Genomic DNA, 18,451 nt, shown 5'->3' on the forward strand with positions numbered 1-18,451 from the left:
ATCCGTGAGCTGAGGGGAGGATCTGGGGGAGCACAGCTGGGATCCCTGAGCTGAGGGGAGGATCTGGGGGAGCACAGCTGGGATCCCTGAGCTGAGGGGAGGATCTGGGGGAGCACAGCCGGGATCCGTGAGCTGAGGGGAGGATCTGGGGGAGCACAGCCAGGATCCCCCTGAGCACCAGGAGGGATCGGGGCTCTGGGGACGGGAAGCCACTGCCAGGACCCCCCCGAGGGTCGGGGCTGTGCCCGGCGCTCTGTGGGCGCTGGAGCCGTGGATGAGGGCGGGCTCTCTGAGGCGGGGTGTCGCTCGGCTGTGTCCCCCAGCGCGCCATGGCCCTGCCGGAGTGGCACATCGCCGTGAAGCTGGCCGAGCAGCCGCTGGCCCCCAAATCCATCCTGCGCCTGCCGGAGACCGAGCTGGGCGAGTGCCCGCTGGGCGGCTGCAGCATCTCGCACCTCAAGCAGCTGATCACGGGCAAGCTGCAGGAATCCATGCCGGACCCCGAGCTCATCGGTGCGTGCCCCGCCGGAGCCTGGCGCCGTCCCGCCGCTTGGGGACACCCTCGGGCCGTCCTCGCCGCGGCCGGGACGCGACATCCTGCTGCTGCTGCTGCTGGGAGGGCTCGGTGTTCGTTGCCTGTTTCCTTGGGATCAGGGCGCTCCAGCCGTGGCTGTGCCCTTGTCCGGGAATATTTGGGCATTCCACCAGCTCTGTGTCCTTGTGAGAGCTCTCATGAGAGCTGAGAGAGAGGTCAGCTCTTACGCAGGTGGTGATTCTGCCATCTCCTCGAGATCAGCTCTGTGATTTCCCTCCTGATTGTCAGCTCCACGACTTCCCTGTGTTGTTCCCTAGCCGTCTGCAGCAGCTACAGCTGCTCAATAACCCCTGGGGCTCTAAGGCACACCTAGAGACCCCCAGCCGGTTCTGAGAGCACCACAGGTGTTCATCTTCAGGTGTTTCTCCCCCCAGACCTGATCTACTGTGGCCGGAAGCTGAGGGATGACCAGACCCTGGATTTTTATGGAATCCAGTCTGGCTCCACTGTCCATGTCCTGCGCAAGTCCTGGCCTGAGCCTGACCAGAAACCAGGTGAGGAGCTGCGGGGATTACCCTTGGATTCTCCTTGGGATGTGTTTTATTGGAGACTGGGGAACAGCTTCTCCTGGGATTCCCTGCTTTGGAGGTTTCCAGGGGAAGGAATCCCTGTGTTTGGGAACTCCTCACCTCTCCCAGCAGCACCTGGGTGTTGGTTTTCCTGCTGACACAAGAGTTAAGGAATGAGCTGTGCAGCATGGAGGGGGATCATCCCTTCCTTAATTGCCCGTGATCCATTTTAGGGCATTGCCAAGGATGAGCAGGCTGGTGTGTGCTCCTGCTGTGCCTGACTGTACAAAAAGAGGAGTTTGAGCTGGCATTCCCGTAATGGCTCGTGTGGGAGGATATTCCTGACTATTTTTACCATCTGAGAGTGCAGCAAGTCGTTACTCTGCAGAGACTGCACCCAACCCAAGGATGTTAAAGGATCCCTGTTGCAGCATGGAAGTCCCAGTGGGCTGTGGAATGGCTTTGAGGGCTGCCAGAGGCCGAGCTGTGTTTTGTTGTGGTGTTTTCTCCCCTCAGAGCCCGTGGATAAGGTGGCAGCAGTCCGGGAATTCCGTGTCCTGCACACTGCCCTGCACAGCAGCCCTGCCTACAGAGATGCTGTGAGTGCTCTGCTCCCGGGGGGAATTCAGCTGTCCCCTCCCTCTGGGGACAGCCCCACTGTGGGTGACATTCCCAACCTGCTCTGCTTTCCCTGGCAGGTCTTCAAGATGCTGGGAAACAAGGAATCCCTGGATCAGATCATTGTGGCTACTCCCGGCCTCAGCAGCGACCCTGTGGCTCTGGGTGAGTCTGGCTGTGATCCAGAGGATCCGAGGAAAGGTTTGATTCCTGATGGGGGAAGGGACCAGACCCAAATCTAGGTTGAATTCCTGACAGGGAGAAGAGAGAGTTTAAAAAAACCCTAATTTTTTCTCCCTTTGTGGAGCGTGAGTCTATGACTGTTCAGGTGTCATTTGTGCTCCACTGGTGATGTTTGGGGATGGATCCTGGCTTCAGAAGGATCAGGGAAAGGAGGGATGGAGCTCTCTCCTTGGGGATGGATCCTGGCTTCACAAGGGTCAGGGAAAGGAGGGATGGAGCTCTCTCCTTGGCTTCAGAAGGATCAGGGAAAGGAGGGATGGAGCTCTCTCCTTGGCTTCAGAAGGGTCAGGGAAAGGAGGGATGGAGCTCTCTCCTTGGGGATGGATCCTGGCTTCACAAGGGTCAGGGAAAGGAGGGATGGAGCTCTCTCCTTGGCTTCAGAAGGATCAGGGAAAGGAGGGATGGATCCTGGCTTCAGAAGGATCAGGGAAAGGAGAGATGGAGCTCTCTCCCTGCTGCAGAGTGCTCCAAAGTGGTTCACCAAATCCAGCCAGTTCTAGGATGGTGGCAGTGCGAGGCAGGTGGAATTTGGGATGTTACAGAATGGTTCACCAAATCCAGCCAGTTCTGGGATGGTGGCAGTGCGAGGCAGGTGGAATTTGGGATGTTACAGAATGGTTCACCAAATCCAGCCAGTTCTGGGATGGTGGCAGTGCGAGGCAGGTGGAATTTGGGATGTTACAGAATGGTTCACCAAATCCAGCCAGTTCTGGGATGGTGGCAGTGCGAGGCAGGTGGAATTTGGGATGTTACAGAATGGTTCACCAAATCCAGCCAGTTCTGGGATGGTGGCAGTGCGAGGCAGGTGGAATTTGGGATGTTACAGAATGGTTCACCAAATCCAGCCAGTTCTAGGATGGTGGCAGTGCGAGGCAGGTGGAATTTGGGATGTTACAGAATGGTTCACCAAATCCAGCCAGTTCTGGGATGGTGGCAGTGCGAGGCAGGTGGAATTTGGGATGTTACAGAATGGTTCACCAAATCCAGCCAGTTCTGGGATGGTGGCAGTGCGAGGCAGGTGGAATTTGGGATGTTACAGAATGGTTCACCAAATCCAGCCAGTTCTGGGATGGTGGCAGTGCGAGGCAGGTGGAATTTGGGATGTTACAGAATGGTTCACCAAATCCAGCCAGTTCTGGGATGGTGGCAGTGCGAGGCAGGTGGAATTTGGGACGCAGTCACAGCCTGGCTGCAGGGAGCTGGGGCCCAGCTTCCATCCTGACCTTGAGGTGGAGCACCCACAGGATCTGCTGGAAAAGCCCATCCCTTGGGTGTGTGGCTGTGACCAAGAGCCTCTCCAGGAACACAAAGGCTTCAGAGGAACAATGAGAGTATTTGTGGTGTTTACTCATGACTCACTTCCTGGAAAACAATTCCTATTTATTTGTCCCTGTGGCTTTTGTGTGCCTGGCTCCTGTTTTGTTGTATCCTGTCTCACTGGGTTTCCTGGTCTTCCAGGAGTTCTGCAGGACAAGGATCTGTTTTCTGTGTTTGCAGACCCCAACATGCTGGACACGTAAGTTCCCCCAGCTGTGGCAGTGACTCAACAGTGCCTTTGTGTCCCTGTGTGTCACCTGGGTGGGACAGAGCTCTGCTCCTGCCTGCCAGGCTGGACACTCCTCCCTCGGCAGCAGGAACACAGATCCACCACTTGGGTTAACCCAGAGGGTGTTTGGTGGGAGGCAGGGCCATCATCACCTCCATGTCGGGGTTCAGACCTCACAGCAGAGAGCTGCTCCCATGCAACCATGGAAAAGTCAGCAGCAGTCCAGAGGGATCCTTGGAGAACCGAGGCCAGGTCCAGCATGGATCCAGAAGGATCCAAGGCCAGTTCCAACATGGGGCCCAGAAGAATGCCTGGTGAACTGAGGCCAGGTCCAGTGTGGGTCTAGAAGGATGCCTGGTGAACCAAGGCAAGGTTCAACATGGCTCCAGTAGGAGCCAAGGCTGGGTCCACCATGGGTCCTGAAGAATCCTTGGTGATCCAAGGCCAGGTCCAATATGGGGTCCTGAAGGATCCTTGGTGAACTGAGGAAAGATCTCATGTGAATCCAGAAGGATCCTTGGTGAAGCAAAACAAGGTTGGGTCTAGAAGGGTCCTTGGTGAATCGAGGCCAGGTCCACCATGGGTTCCAGAAGGGTCCAAGGCCAGGTCCACCATGGGCTCCAGAAGGGTCCAAGGTCAGGTCCACCATGGGTTCCAGAAGGGTCCAAGGCCAGGTCCAGCATGGGTTCCTGTAGGATCCAAGGCCAGGTCCAGTGTGGATCCAGTAGGATCCACGGCCAGGTCCAGCACGGGTTCCAGAAGGGTCCAAGGCCAGGTCCAGCGTGGATCCAGTAGGATCCATGGCCAGGTCCAGCGTGGATCCAGAAGGATCCCTGGCTGCCTGGAGGAGTTTTTGCCGGCCTGCAGAGGCAGCGGTGGCCGTGGCTGTGCCCCGGGTGCCTCAGGGCTGGTTCCGGGCTTGCCCTGTGCCCTCCTTGACCTGTGCCCGTTTGTGACCAGGCTGATCCCCGCTCACCCTGCCCTGGTGAACGCCATCGTGCTGGTGCTGCACTCGGTGGCGGGCAGCACCCCCCTGCCAGCCCCGGACACGTCCTCGCGGGCCATGGCCCTGGGCTCCTACCGGGACATGCCAGGTACGTCCCCCTGGAAGGGCAACTCGGCGCTGAGCCTGTCCTGGCTGCTCAGCCAAAAACTCCACAGGGTTCTTCTCATCTGCTCCCAGCTCCTGCTGGTTTGCCACATCCTTTTATTCCCCTTTCTGGTGCAGGTGGCTTTCTCTTTGAGGGGCTCTCTGATGATGAAGATGATTTCCACCAGGTAAGCAGCCAGGTTGGGTGAGCACCTCTTTTTGGGTTTAATTTTTAGCCCTGAGACTCCCAAGCTCTTCCCTTCCCGTCTGGTGAACACCACGAGCTGCCTTGGCTCTCCAGGCGGATGTGGAGACAAACATATTGATCCTGGCTGCTTCCAGGCTGCTCAGGAGAGGGTTTTCCTCAGTACTGAACACACAACAGGAAAATGGAATGGAGGAAATGTCCTCACAGCCAAAGTGGAGCGTGGGAATGTTGATCCCTGCCCTTCTGCAGTCTTCCTCTCCACAGGACAAAGGGTTCTGTAAGAAAAACTGGATCTTTGGGTCCAAACGTGCCTGTAACAGGGAATTGTTTTGTTCCAGGCTAACATCGCCCTGGTTTGGGGCTGGTGGATGATAGATTGAAAGGTTTCCTGCCAGTTTCCACAGCTGACATCACCCTGGTTTGGGGCTGGTGGATGATAGATTTAAAAATTTCCTGCCAGTTTCCACAGCTGACTTCGTGGAAAAAAAGCACATCCCGTTCTGGCGTGTTTGTCTTTCAGAAGTTCCACCCGTGGGAGTTTGGGGTATGGTAGGACAGGGATCTGTGGTTTGACTGGGACACAAACACCGAGGTCACAGCTGGGCCTTTTCTCTCTTTCCACGCAGAGCACGAGGTCCACCCCTTCCAGCAGCACGTCCGGCTCGCGCCCGGCCTCGCTGGGCTACGCGGGGGCGGCGGGGCCCCGGCCCATCACCCAGAGCGAGCTGGCCACGGCCCTGGCCCTGGCCAGCACCCCCGAGAGCAGCTCCCACACACCCACCCCGGGCACACAGGTAACACCTTGGGGCTGGCACACCTGGCTGTGCATCCCCTCAGGAAGAGTTCCCTGTGTGATCCCAGCCCTGGCACACCTGGCTGTGCATCCCCTCAGGGAGGAGTTCCCTGTGTGATCCCAGCCCTGGCACACCTGGCTGTGCATCCCCTCAGGGAGGAGTTCCCTGTGTGATCCCAGCCCTGGCACACCTGGCTGTGCATCCCCTCAGGGAGGAGTTCCCTGTGTGATCCCAGCCCTGGCACACCTGGCTGTGCATCCCCTCAGGGAGGAGTTCCCTGTGTGATCCCAGCCCTGGCACACCTGGCTGTGCATCCCCTCAAGGAGGAGTTTTCTGTGTGATCCCAGCCCTGGCACACCTGGCTCTGCATTCCCTGATGCAAATCCATGTGGTCCCTCTATTCCACGTGACCCCAGCCCCCAGGGAACAGCCAGCACGGCCTGGGTCAGCTCTGGGGACCTTGATTCCCTCCTGGAGGAGCTGCCTTGCCTGTGGGATGGAGGGTGAGGGTTTGCTGTGTGCTGGTTCCTGTGAGCCTGCTCCTGATCCATCACCTCCTCCTAGGGCCACTCCTCCGGGACGTCCCCGATGTCATCCAGTGTCCAGTCGGGGACACCCATCACCAACGACCTGTTCAGCCAGGCCCTCCAGCACGCCCTGCAGGCCTCAGGGCAGCCCAGCCTCCAGGTCAGTGGCAGCCCCTGGAATCCTGTATCCCCCTGGGATCTCCCAGCTGCCTCCTGTGGCAGGACTTAACCTGGGAGGGGCATCACTGATGCCTTTTCGGGCTACCTAAAAACAGAGGCCAGACAAAATTAAGGGAATATAAAGCAGTTATATTTACTTCAGGGCCTTCAGGTATGTTTGGGGCAGATGAAGCTCCCCCAGGGGCTACACCCAAAAATGAACAATGGCTCATGGGTTTTCAGACTTCTGTGAATTTGGTCCATTTGCATATCGGGGGTTAATCTTCTAATTAAACCTTCAGGTAATGAAGTCATTTACCCCAAGTTTCTAAAAACAGAGGCCAGACAAAATTAAGAGAATAAAAAGCAGTTATATTTATTGAAGGGCCTTCAGGTACATTTTGGGCAGATAAAGCCCCCCAGGGGCTACACCCAAAAATGGACCACAAGGTCCATTTTTCAGGATGGTCACAAGTTTTCATATTCTATAAATTTGGTCCATTTGCATATTGGGGGTTAATCTTCTAATTAAACCTTCAGGTAATGAAGTCATTTACCTCAAGTTTGCACCTCCGACTCACTTCTGTTTACATTTCTGGGGCGTGAGGCAATGAGGTGTCCTTGATTGCCAGACCTGGAGAGGAATTGTTGTGTCTGCCCAAAATGGGAAAGCAGCAGCTCACACTGTGTGTGGAGCTCAGAGTTCTACACCAAAGAATTGCAGGATTACAAATGTATGAAAAATAGAAAAGCTAAACTCCTAAGGCATCATCAGAGCCACTGCAAAAGTACTGGGTGCAACTGGGATGGAGGTGTTATAAATTGCATATTATATTGCTGGCTTTTTGCAAATATTAAGATAAATACTGTATGTATAATGTTAAAATAACTTCATTTTTATTTCTGCTATTAACAAAAAACTTAGACATAGTAATAGTAGTAGCTAATCTAGTTATAAATGAACTGTTTAATCAAGATAACATCCAGTAAGCATATAATGAAGACCTTGCTGTTAATAACTATCATATTAATTAATATTATCGACATTTATATTAATTACTATAATCAACATTAATATTAATTAATATTATCAACAGTTGCCATCTGAAGAAAGTATAGACTAAAGCCCAGACTAAAAGTAATAAAGAAAAAAAGCCAAAACCACAACTAAGAAACACACATACTCTAAATAAACAAACCCAAAGAAGAGCCATACAAAATAGTTCCTAAAATATATAAACAAGTTTATAGAAAAAGATAAATGTACATAAGAATCTATGAATAGACAAGCTAATGTAATAGAAAAAATATTTAAGAAGTAACCCTGAAACTAAGTGTGCTCTTGGCTGAGTGCCAAGATGCACCCAGCCATAATCTTTACTTTACTATCTTTATTTCCTATTGTCCTTCATCAAACTTTTAAATTTTACCAGAAAAACAAACCACCTTTTTGACAGAGAGGGGTGGTGGTTTTGGGGACTTGGCAGCATCACTGAGCTTTCAGGAGCTGTTTGCACAGCAGCTGGCTGAGCTGGGACACTGGGCAGTGGGAAGAGCTGCTGGGGTTCTCACAGCCCCCCTGAACTTCTCCTCTTTGCTGTGAGCAGAGCCAGTGGCAGCCCCAGCTGCAGCAGCTGCGAGACATGGGAATCCACGACGACGAGCTGAGCCTGCGGGCCCTGCAGGCCACAGGAGGGGACATCCAGGCTGCCCTGGAGCTCATCTTTGCTGGGGGGGCCCCCTAAACCTTCTGCTGGACTGGTGAGTTGTGCTGAGGCAGCAGCTGGGCTGGCTCCGTGCGTGGGGATGCTCCTTGCTCTCCTGTGGGGAGCACTGAGGGCAGCTCCAAATCCTCTCTCCAACCTCCTCAGGACTCAGCACGGAGAAGGGAAGAGGTGGCTCGGTGCTGAGACGTGGCCCCTCCAGTTGTGCCATGTTTTATCTGTCACCACGCTCTGCCTGTTGTTTCATTGCCTGGATTAAACGGGCCCTGCTCAGTCCCCTGCCTGCTGTGTGGCTCCTGCTCTGTCCCGGGTGGTGTTGCAGATCCCAGCACGGGCCCTGCTCAGTCCCCTGCCTGCTGTGTGGCTCCTGCTCCGTCCTGGGTGGAGTTGCAGATCCCAGCACGGGCCCTGCTCAGTCCCCTGCCTGCTGTGTGGCTCCTGCTCCGTCCTGGGTGGTGTTGCAGATGCCAGCACGGGCCCTGCTCAGTCCCCTGCCTGCTGTGTGGCTCCTGCTCTGTCCTGGGTGGTGTTGCAGATCCCAGCACGGCAGGAAGGGGAAGTATTGCCGGCCACATCACGAATCACCAGTGGGACAGGACACATCTCGAGCTGTTTATTTTCCGGTATCACTCTCATTACATGGCTGTGACAATGGGAAGATGCCAGCAGCTCACATCCCCAGCAGCAGGCAAAGAACTCAATGTTACAACTCACTTTAAAAGCTTTTTGACCCATCACACAAAGCAAAAGCATATTGACAGTAGTTCTATGCAACCACTATAAGCACTCGTACCTTTGGTTAAAACCATGCTCGCTTATTTCCAATACAATACCTGCTTGTGAGCCTTAAGATACAATGCACGGAGCCCCGTTATTAAGCTTAGAACTTCCTAATATCTCACTAGATTTACTTTTCTGTAGCTTAGGGAGTTATTCTAGGCAAGCTTTAATACACTGACCACTGTTCTGTTTGTCCTTACTTTCTACTTCTCATATAACTTTTCTGCTGACAAATCATATGGCTACCACTTAGCTGTAACAGCAGTTCTGCTGTTTCTGAGGCTTGTGCAGCTTTCCCAAAAACCTCTGATTTTTAAGGATTCCCACAAGTGAAACTGCAGGAAAAGCTCTGCCTCGGTGGGAGCTGGTGCTTTTAGCAGAGGGCACGGCCACCACGAGGTGACAGTGACAAAGAAATGACACGGGCTGAGTGCAAGCTGGAGAAATGCCCCTGACACAGCCCCGTGTGCCGCGGCTGCAAAGCCAATTAACGGCGTCTGCCTGTAATTGCAATCAGTGGGGGCAGCGAAAAGCCAGGCCTGGAGCTGGGCCCGGCATCGCTCCGGCTGCGCGCCGGGGTTAACGAGGCGTGAAAACGGCAGCGCTTTCTCCGTGCAGAGAGCGCTCTCCTGCTTCACCTCCAGGCTCCTGTGCTGCCCTCTAATCCCTGTGCGAGCTCTGTGATCCTCGCCGATACCATCTCGGTGTCACCCAGCAATGCGGGATTGTTCTCTGCGGGGAGCCCTGCGCTGATAGGCCTTAATCCTGTCGAGAGGATTAATGCCCGAGGGAAGGAGGGGCTGGTTTTGTGCTCAGTCTGGAGCAGATAAGATGTGATGGACATAAATGGCTTTCCTGACACTCTCCCGGGTCCCTGCCCTCGGCACGCACACGGATTTTATGTGTAAGAGAACGGATTAATCCCTTCCCATCCCTGGATCCCTTTGCAGGGGCAGGACAGAGCACACGCACAGCACCCTCCCTTCCCCACAGCCCTGCAGGCAGCCCCAATCCTCCGGGATAACCGCGGATTAGCCGCATCGCAGATGCTCCTGCCCAAAGCTGAGAAGCATTTGCAGGCTCTCCTGGCCACCAGCACGTCCAGTTTGCCTTCGTGCACCAGCTGAATTCTCCATTTAGTGCTCCTCGCCGTCCCAAAACGGTGTCACTCCTGAGATATTTGATCCCTCTCCTGACCTGCGTTTGGTGTGAAGCCGTTTTCGTTGCTATTTCTGCTTCCCAACGCCCCCAGTGAGCTGAGAGCTGCCTGGATTTTTTGGGCTGGAAGTGACTTTTCCCAGATTTCCTTTCCCAAACGGCAGGGCTTGGCTGGGAGCAGCAGCTCAGGCACATGCACTGGCTGCAGCAGAGAAGTTGGCAGCGCTGCCGCTCACGACATCGCTTCCCTCGCCCGGCAGAGCCGTGCCTGAGCACGGGGGAGCTGCGGGGAGGGGGAGAGGCTCTGCTGCTTCCTGCACGGCTGGGCAGCGACGGGAGCTCTGCTGCAGCAGCTCCTGCAGCAGCTCCTGCAGCGGAGGGGGCTGGGAGTGGTTCTGCAGCCACCCCGGGGCTGCTCGTTCCCACTCCCAGCCTCACTTGGAAGCGGTGCTGGCACATGGCAGGGATGCTCAGGGGCTTTGCAAGGGCAGGGAGCAGTAAAATAGCAGGGAAAGGCATGAAAGTACAGGGATAGGTTGGGTATCAGGGAGGAATTGTTCCCTGTGAGGGCGGGCAGGCCCTGGCACAGCGTGCCCGGTGAAGCTGTGCTGCCCCTGGATCCCTGGCAGTGTGCCAGGCCTGGTGGGAGGTGTCCCTGCCCACGGCAGGGGTGCAATGGGGTGGCTTTAGGGTCCTTGTCACTAACTGTGAGTGGCTGAACACGGCAGAGACAGAGCAAGCTGATGCCTGCTCCTTGTGCTCCTTCCCTGGAGGTGCCCTGCCACCTCCCCCTCCTACATTTGGAGCAGAGTGGATCTGCTCTGCTTGGCTCTCAGTTCATCCCTCTCCTGCCCCTGTGCCTGTTCCCACCACACTCCAGCCCAGCACCGCTGGCTGGGCTTTACTGGGAGCAGACTGGGAAGTAAGTGTTGCTTGACCCTGGAAGAGCAGGAGGTCAGGCCACAGATCCCCAACGTCAGCAGGGACCTTCTGTTTGTGACATCAAAGAGCTGCTCTTGGTCTGGTTCCCTGCTGGCCTCGCTGGGGCTGCCAGGGGAAGCTGTGACAGCAGGGATGGACTGGAGCAGCTGCTTTTCCTCCCGTGTTTTCCATAATCCTGTTTTTCATCCCGCTGCTTGACCCTCGCTGGACACCTGGAGGGGGTGGAGGTTTGGCTGGGCCCTGCACCATGTGTGCTCTGCTCTTCTGGAGCCCTTCTTCTCCTTGTCTCTCTCATTTTGGGCTGATCTGTCTCTGCTGGCTAATTTTCCAGCAAAAAGGTGGAATGGAGGCAGAGCAGAATCTCCCAGGTGGCTTCTGCAGTGCCTCAACCAATGTTGGACAGATTTCTGTGGAATAATGTTGGCTCCTTGCTCCCCCAGCCTGACTATTCCTAGTCTGTCACATCCTGGGGCTCCACACCTTGCCCTGTGCACACAAATTCCAGAAAATCAGTGAAGGTGACTTTCCCTGATTCTCCAGGATTTGTTGGGCAGGTACCTCCAGCAGGAGCAGCAGCAGGAATTTGTCTGGCACAGCCTTTGCCCTTCAACTTTCTTTTTTTGCAGAGGACTCGGTGGTTTCCTGGCTGCTTCCAGCTTTGATGTGTTTGCCAAAACACATCAAAAATTTGAGTTTTTCTTCCTTTCCCAGCTCCCTGCTGGTTCAGTGAGCTCAGGGATCTCAGGGGAGGGACAAAAGAAGAGGGGACAGAGGTGTCCTTGGCAATAAGGACATTTTGGTCTTGCTCTTTCTCAGGGAAACTTTGGAGAAAGGAGGAAAGTTCTGATTTTGGGACAGCTGATGAGGTGAGAGCACAGAGACAGGGCAGGTGACACATCCCAGTGGCCTGTGTCCTGTGGGGTTTGCTCCCTTCCCTGGCATGAATCACCATTTTCCTGTTAGCAGTGACAAAAAAGGAGCTCTGATGTCAGCCCTCAAAGCTCCCTTTTAAGGTTAAAAAGTTGAGAGGCCCACGTGACCCACAATAAAAATCAGGCAACTATTTTAATTTGGTGAAAGCAGAAATGGGCTGAAAATGTCACCCTGTGAGAATATTTCTATTTCCTTATGTTCCCTTTTATATTTATAGTGTTCTAATATTCATAAACGTGTCCCAAAATCCCTTTGAGAGGGTTTTTCCCCCCCCTCTAGCTCTGAAATAAATGCTGATTTAAGAGCAGTGTCTGCTGGTTCAGCAGGGGTGAATTAATTCAGGTGTTGAGTTGGAGCTGTGGGGTTCCACTCCAGGAGCCATAAAAGCATCAGAGGGGATCCAGAGTTCCTTTTTTTCCTGCAAGGGCCAAGAACAGAGACTGGAGCAAAACTTTGGAGCAGAGTGAGCAGAGAAAAACCCATTTCTAGGAGATTTTCCAGCATCTGGCTGTCAGAGGTTGGGGCACTTTCAGAGCTGGGTGTTGGGAACAGACCCCACACGAGGTTTTTCCTTAAACTGGTCAATCTGTGGCCTCTGTGTCACCCCTGGGGGTGGCCCCAGGTGCCAAGGCTGTCCAGCAGCTGGACAGGAGGAGCTGTGGGACTGGGGCACGTCCTGGGGCCCAGTAAAGCTTTCAGGGTTCCTTTTGGGGTGCACTGGGGCAGGAGGAGGTGACAAGGACAGGGCAGCCAGCAAGGATGTGGTTCCCTGATGTCACTGGGGCAGGAGAAGGTGACAAGGACACCCAAGGGAGTGGGGTAGCCAGCAAGGTCATTGTCCCCTGATGTCACTGGAGCAGGAGGAGTGGGTTCCTTTTGGGGTGCCTGTGGCCCCTGGGGCATGAGGAGGTGACAGGGACAGGACAGCCAGGCAGGTCATTGTCCCCTGATGTCACTGGGGCAGGAGGAGCCAGCCCGGCAGGTCCCAGCGTTTCCCTGTGTGCTGCTGGATGAAAGTTCTGGGATGGCTGCCCATGGAGGTGGTGGAGTCCCCATCCCTGGGTGTGTTTAACAAAGCCTGGATGTGGCACTGGGTGCCAGGGTTCAGTTGGGGTGTTGGGGCTGGGTTGGACTCGATGACCTTGAAGGTCTCTTCCATCCTGGTCATTCTGTGAATTTGGTGAAATTCTGTGAATTCTGTGTGCTATTCCTGAACATTTCCCTGTGTGCTGCAGGACCTGTGTGCTATTCCTGAACATTTCCCTGTGTGCTGCAGGACCTGTGTGCTGTTCCTGAGTGTTTCCCTGTGTGCTGCAGGACCTGTGTGCTGTTCCTGAACATTTCCCTGTGTGCTGCAGGACCTGTGTGCTGTTCCTGAACATTTCCCTGTGTGCTGCAGGACCTGTGTGCTGTTCCTGAACATTTCCCTGTGTGCTGCAGGACCTGTGTGCTATTCCTGAACATTTCCCTGTGTGCTGCAGGACCTGTGTGCTGTTCCTGAACATTTCCCTGTGTGCTGCAGGACCTGTGTGCTGTTCCTGAACATTTCCCTGTGTGCTGCAGGACCTGTGTGCTGTTCCTGAACATTTCCCTGTGTGCTGCAGGACCTGTGTGCTATTCCTGAACATTTCCCTGTGTGCTGCAGGACCTGTGTGCTATTCCTGAACATTTCCCTGTGTGCTGCAGGACCTGTGTGCTGTTCCTGAGTGTTTCCCTGTGTGCTCCAGGACCTGTGTGCTGTTCCTGAACATTTCCCTGTGTGCTGCAGGACCTGTGTGCTGTTCCTGAACATTTCCCTGTGTGCTGCAGGACCTGTGTGCTGTTCCTGAGTGTTTCCCTGTGTGCTCCAGGACCTGTGTGCTGTTCCTGAGTGTTTCCCTGTGTGCTCTAGGACCTGTGTGCTGTTCCTGAACATTTCCCTGTGTGCTGCAGGACCTGTGTGCTGTTCCTGAACATTTCCCTGTGTACTGCAGGACCTGTGTGCTGTTCCTGAACATTTCCCTGTGTGCTGCAGGACCTGTGTGCTGTTCCTGAGTGTTTCCCTGTGTGCTGCAGGACCTGTGTGCTGTTCCTGAACATTTCCCTGTGTGCTGCAGGACCTGTGTGCTATTCCTGAACATTTCCCTGTGTGCTGCAGGACCTGTGTGCTGTTCCTGAACATTTCCCTGTGTGCTGCAGGACCTGTGTGCTATTCCTGAACATTTCCCTGTGTGCTGCAGGACCTGTGTGCTATTCCTGAACATTTCCCTGTGTGCTGCAGGACCTGTGTGCTGTTGCTGAACATTTCCCTGTGTGCTGCAGGACCTGTGTGCTGTTCCTGAACATTTCCCTGTGTGCTGCAGGACCTGTGTGCTGTTCCTGAGTGTTTCCCTGTGTGCTGCAGGACCTGTGTGCTATTCCTGAACATTTCCCTGTGTGCTGCAGGACCTGTGTGCTGTTGCTGAACATTTCCCTGTGTGCTGCAGGACCTGTGTGCTGTTCCTGAACATTTCCCTGTGTGCTCCAGGACCTGTGTGCTGTTCCTGAACATTTCCCTGTGTGCTGCAGGACCTGTGTGCTGTTCCTGAGTGTTTCCCTGTGTGCTGCAGGACCTGTGTGCTGTTCCTGAGTGTTTCCCTGTGTGCTGCAGGACCTGTGTGCTGTTCCTGAGTGTTTCCCTCCCTGCTGCAGGACCTGTGTGCTGTTGCCAGGGAGGGATCCCTCTGTGGGGTTTTTCTGGCTGCCCTAAGCACTCTGACCCCGGAGGATTCTCAGTTACACATCATTTAATCACCCCAGCTCCTGCCAGCTGCTGTCTGCTCAGATGAGTTCCCAGCTGTTTTAATGCCTTGGGAAGGCTGACCTAGAGCAGAGGCTGGACAGAGCTAAAGAATAAAGCAGGGATTTATGAAAAGGATCTCCTCAATGGATCCACCTTGGGCAGCACCAGAGCCCAGCCAGGGCTGCACCCAGGTGAACCCAAATGGTCCCAAAACGGACAGCTTGTCACAAGGTGTCTCACTTTGGTAAGTTCTGCTCCACTTGCATATTGGAGTTAATTGTCCAATGACAGCTTTAGGTTATGAAATCCCATCCTGCTTGTTTTTCTCTCTCCAGCCCACGTTGTTTGTGCTCTTGAGATCTGGATCCTCTGTCCTTGGTCCCCAGCTGGAGCAGGAATTGTTTTGTCTCCCTGCTCTGTGAACAGAGCTCACCATCCCCTAATATGAAGCCCAGACTCACCCACTGAAGCAGCACAGAATCTGAAAATATAAAAGCTAAAGCCTAGGGATCAGTTTTGTTCTCTCCCCCGCCCCATTCCTCATTCCCGTTTCCTCCCTGAGCTGATCCCTGTCCCAAAGGGGCCCTGTGGGACCGGGCTGGCCCCAGAGCAGGTGACAGGCAGCACGAGGAAGGGCAGATGGGACTCAGGAAGAAAGGGAAGCTCTTCCCTGCCCAGCCCAGTGAAAAAACAAACAAAGGATCTCTGGGGACATCCTGCTGGAAGAGAGGTCTCCACGGGAGACCTGCCCGTGTGTGCTGATCCCTTTGTCACCACAGCCACTGTCCCACTCGTCACCAGGCTCGGGGGTGGCTCTCAGGGGTCACACTGGGGAGGAGAAGCAGGACAGGGCCCTTTTCCCCCCCTTTTTCCCTGTGTCTCCCTTCCTGGCGAGACAGATAACGCTGGAAGCACTCCAAGGTCACGAAAAGGAGTTTGGTTTTCCTGAGCAGCTTGGCTTTATGAGGCCAGAGAGGGCTCTGGCACTTTGCCCAGCAGCTTCTCCAGAGCCAGGTGAGTTTGTTTGGACTCCCTGCGGAAAGATGCGGGCTGAAATTCCAGGCAGATTGCAGAGGAGTCAGACCTTAACCAGCTGTGTGCAGGAGGATCTTGTGGGGCTGATAAAGGGGGCGTTATCATCTTGGTTAGGGGATGGTGGTGCTGGACCCTCCCTGGGGATTCCAGAGCTGCTGGCAGGTGTGGGAATCCCGTTTTGGGGAGCCTGAGACGTTTCCATTCCCATTGCAGTGCTGCCCTGGCGTGCAGAGGAGCACAGCACACAGGGAAGGAAGGCTGAGGAACTGCAGAGCACTCTGACCTGCTGGAACCTCACAGGGACGTGGAGCTGACATGGAGCTCTCATGGTGGGAGTGTGGTGAGCAGAGCCACCCATTCCTGTTCTTTCTGTTGGTCTAACCTTGTTTAACTGGGTGAGACTCCACACTGGATTTTGTTAACTCTTTGCCTCTTTGGCACCCCTGCCTCGTTTCCTGCCCCACCAGTGAGATCCCTCTTGTGGGAAATGAATTTGTAGAAAATTCTCCAAGTTTGATAGAAATTTGAGATTTGTTCACATGCAAATAGTATGTTTACATGATATGTAGGTTTAAATAATATGTAAACAAAAACAGTAGGTTTACATAGTATTTGTATGTAAACAAATACCAAACTTCTACCAAACTTGGGGAATTTTCTACAAATTCATTTCCCACGCCCTCTGGGGATGTGACACCTTCAGGTGATGCTCCAAGGGGGCAAGGTGACAAGGGTGGGCTGTGGCCAGTCCTCAGGCAGGACCTGTGACCAGTAAATCATGTTGTGACACTGGCCTGGCCTGCCAGTCCTCAGGCAGGACCTGTGACCAGTAAATCATGTTGTGACACTGGCCTGGCCTGCCAGTCCTCAGGCAGGACCTGTGACCAGTAAATCTCGTTGTGACACTGGCCTGGAAGGGCCCCTGGGCTTTCCTCTGGAGGTACAGGAAGAAGGGAAGTCCCAGCTGGGGTTTTGTGCTGCTCTCAAAATCACTGAGTGCAAATCAGCTCGGTCACGAGTTCCCTTCTGGCCAAATCTCTTGGGAAATCTTTTCTGGGGGGTGAAATCTACTGGGAGATCTCATTTTGGAGGCACGTGGCTCCTCCACCCCTTTCCTGAGTGGTTTGTAAAGCCCTGGGGGTGGCTCTGAGCTCGTTTGGGCCCCTTTGGTGCTGGTTGTGTTGTGCTGTGTTTGGCAGAACCCAGGGGCGAAGTTGTGCCAACTGCTCAGAGCCCCCAGACTCAATCCAGCTTGAAGAGGTGAGCTGGAGAGCTGGAAGTTCCCAAACTCTGCAGGGCTGTGGCCTTGGGGAGGGATGGTTGGGGTTTTTTGGTTGCTGCCTGCCAGGAACGTGAGCTGGGAGGGAGAATTTGGGTGTGGAGAGCAGAAAATGCAGCAGCTGATAAAGGATCTGCTCTGCTCGCTTCCCTCCTCACGCTGTCAGCTGGGGAATGAAGGGTCTGTCAGCACCATGAGAAGCTGTGAGGGGGATTTCACTGATTCCCACTCCAAACCCAGCCTTCTCAGGCAGCCTGTTCCCAAAATGAGGAATGGGAGCTCTGATCTTCCAAAAGTTCTGTCCCAACCTCCCAGGACATCAGTCCCTTCCACAGGTTTAGCACAGGATTTTCCAGGTGCAGCATCCCACTCCTGTCTGGGAAGGGTGATGGAAAAGGGGATGAGGAACATCTTCATCCTTTGTCCAGCTGATCCCAGTGGAAAAGGGCATGAGGAACATCCTCATCCTCTGTCCAGCTCATCCCAATCTTCTCTGGGAAGAGATGGATGATGGAAAGGGGGATGGAAAAGAGGTGATGAGGAACATCCTCATCCTTTGTCCAGCTCATCCCACTCTTGTCTGGGAATGGATGATGGAAAAGGGGCATGAGGAACATCCTCATCCTTTGTCCAGCTGATCCCAGTGGAAAAGGGGCATGAGGAACATCCTCATCCTTTGTCCAGCTGATCCCAATGGAAAAGGGGCATGAGGAACATCCTCATCCTTTGTCCAGCTCAGCAGGGTCCCTCTGGCAGTGTCACACCTGCTTTGTGGCACAGCAAAGGTCCTGCCTGGCTTAGCCAGGACTGAGATTTCTCTTGTTGTTCCTTTTTTCCTTGGAAGATCTGCCCGTGTTGGTGCTTCCAAGGGTCACATTCCTGGCCGAGGGAAGGTAACAGATCTGTTTTTGTGGATAAAATCACCACATGCCTGCTCGGGTGCCAAGTGCAATCCGAGCTCTCTGGGTTGCCTGGGCCACAAACATGATGAATAAAACTGTTCCTCTTGGGGAAAAAATCTGTGCTTCTGACAAGATTCCTGGGGGAGGCTGCCTCCTGATCCGTGCTGGAAGCGAGGCGCATGATCTGGGAGAAAGCTGCTCACGAGTTGTGCTGGGGAAGTTCTGATCCTGGAGTGGAGCAGATGGAAATTTCTGCAGGAAGGGGCTGAGCTGCTGATTGGAATCTGACGCTGCCTGCTCCTGAGCTACCAAACTCAATCTGGGAGCTCCTTCCCTGCTTTGGGAAGCGTGTTCTTCATTCCAACACCTCCTGCACACCGGGCCAGGCTGGAGACGGGCTCTGGGGAGCTGTGCTGCTCTGGAGGGTTGGGTTTTCCTGCGGGTTGTGTTCTCCACATCCTGCCCATCTCCTGGAATCGCTTTCCCAGGCAGTGATCTCACGGTTCTGGGAGCCAGGCTCCCCCCTGGCTGCTGCCACCCTTCCCTGTGGGGCTGCCCAGAGCAGCTGGAAGCGCTCCACGATGGGTTTGGAGCACCCTGGAACAGTGGGAGGTGTTGAGCACCAAGGTCCCTTCCATCCCAAACCAT

General features: G+C 54.4%; 2 protein-coding genes across 8 annotated transcripts in view; one reads left to right on the forward strand and one right to left on the reverse strand.

The window, feature by feature from the left end:
• The window catches only part of UBL7 (ubiquitin like 7), an 18,691-nt gene extending 781 nt beyond the window's left edge, over window positions 1–17,910 (forward strand). For 5 of the 6 annotated variants that reach the window (XM_053954579.1, XM_053954580.1, XM_053954577.1 and 2 more), the window contains exons 2-12: window positions 324–513; window positions 970–1,089; window positions 1,621–1,703; window positions 1,803–1,887; window positions 3,424–3,481; window positions 4,472–4,605; window positions 4,740–4,789; window positions 5,436–5,603; window positions 6,168–6,290; window positions 7,897–8,050; window positions 8,161–8,294. In XM_053954579.1, the coding sequence (XP_053810554.1) occupies window positions 330–513; window positions 970–1,089; window positions 1,621–1,703; window positions 1,803–1,887; window positions 3,424–3,481; window positions 4,472–4,605; window positions 4,740–4,789; window positions 5,436–5,603; window positions 6,168–6,290; window positions 7,897–8,034 (1,143 nt within the window). In that variant the 5' untranslated portion in view covers window positions 324–329 and the 3' untranslated portion in view covers window positions 8,035–8,050; window positions 8,161–8,294. Of the gene's footprint in view, window positions 1–323; window positions 514–969; window positions 1,090–1,620; window positions 1,704–1,802; window positions 1,888–3,423; window positions 3,482–4,471; window positions 4,606–4,739; window positions 4,790–5,435; window positions 5,604–6,167; window positions 6,291–7,896; window positions 8,051–8,160; window positions 8,295–15,835 lie in introns of those variants that run through there. The other variant, XM_053954581.1, reaches the window with a different exon arrangement.
• LOC128794561 (uncharacterized) lies at window positions 12,054–15,818 on the reverse strand. 2 transcript variants are annotated; one of them, XM_053954575.1, is made up of 4 exons: window positions 14,172–15,818; window positions 13,844–13,991; window positions 13,516–13,786; window positions 12,054–13,417 (listed from the first exon to the last, which is right to left on the reverse strand). In XM_053954575.1, exons 1-4 carry the CDS (start codon window positions 14,354–14,356, stop codon window positions 12,675–12,677), a joined length of 1,347 nt encoding a protein of 448 aa, XP_053810550.1. In that variant the 5' UTR covers window positions 14,357–15,818; the 3' UTR covers window positions 12,054–12,674. The 2 variants fall into 2 exon arrangements, with proteins under 2 accessions (XP_053810550.1, XP_053810549.1); XM_053954574.1 differs by having other exon boundaries at window positions 13,516–13,991.
• Window positions 17,911–18,451: the final 541 nt, after the last annotated feature.

This window comes from Vidua chalybeata, chromosome 13 (genome assembly GCF_026979565.1).
Source record: "Vidua chalybeata isolate OUT-0048 chromosome 13, bVidCha1 merged haplotype, whole genome shotgun sequence".
Classification (NCBI taxonomy): domain Eukaryota; kingdom Metazoa; phylum Chordata; class Aves; order Passeriformes; family Viduidae; genus Vidua; species Vidua chalybeata.

Bases quoted from the DNA above. Each gene is read 5' to 3' on its own strand.
- LOC128794561 (XM_053954574.1), bottom strand. From the start codon at position 14,356: ATGTTCAGGAACAGCACACAGGTCCTGGAGCACACAGGGAAATGTTCA. The intron at 13,992-14,171 runs GTCCTGCAGCAC...TGCAGCACACAG, and splicing joins CACTCAGGAACAGCACACAG to GGAAATGTTCAGGAACAGCA. The intron at 13,418-13,515 runs GTCCTGCAGCAC...TGCAGCACACAG, and splicing joins CACTCAGGAACAGCACACAG to GGAAATGTTCAGGAACAGCA.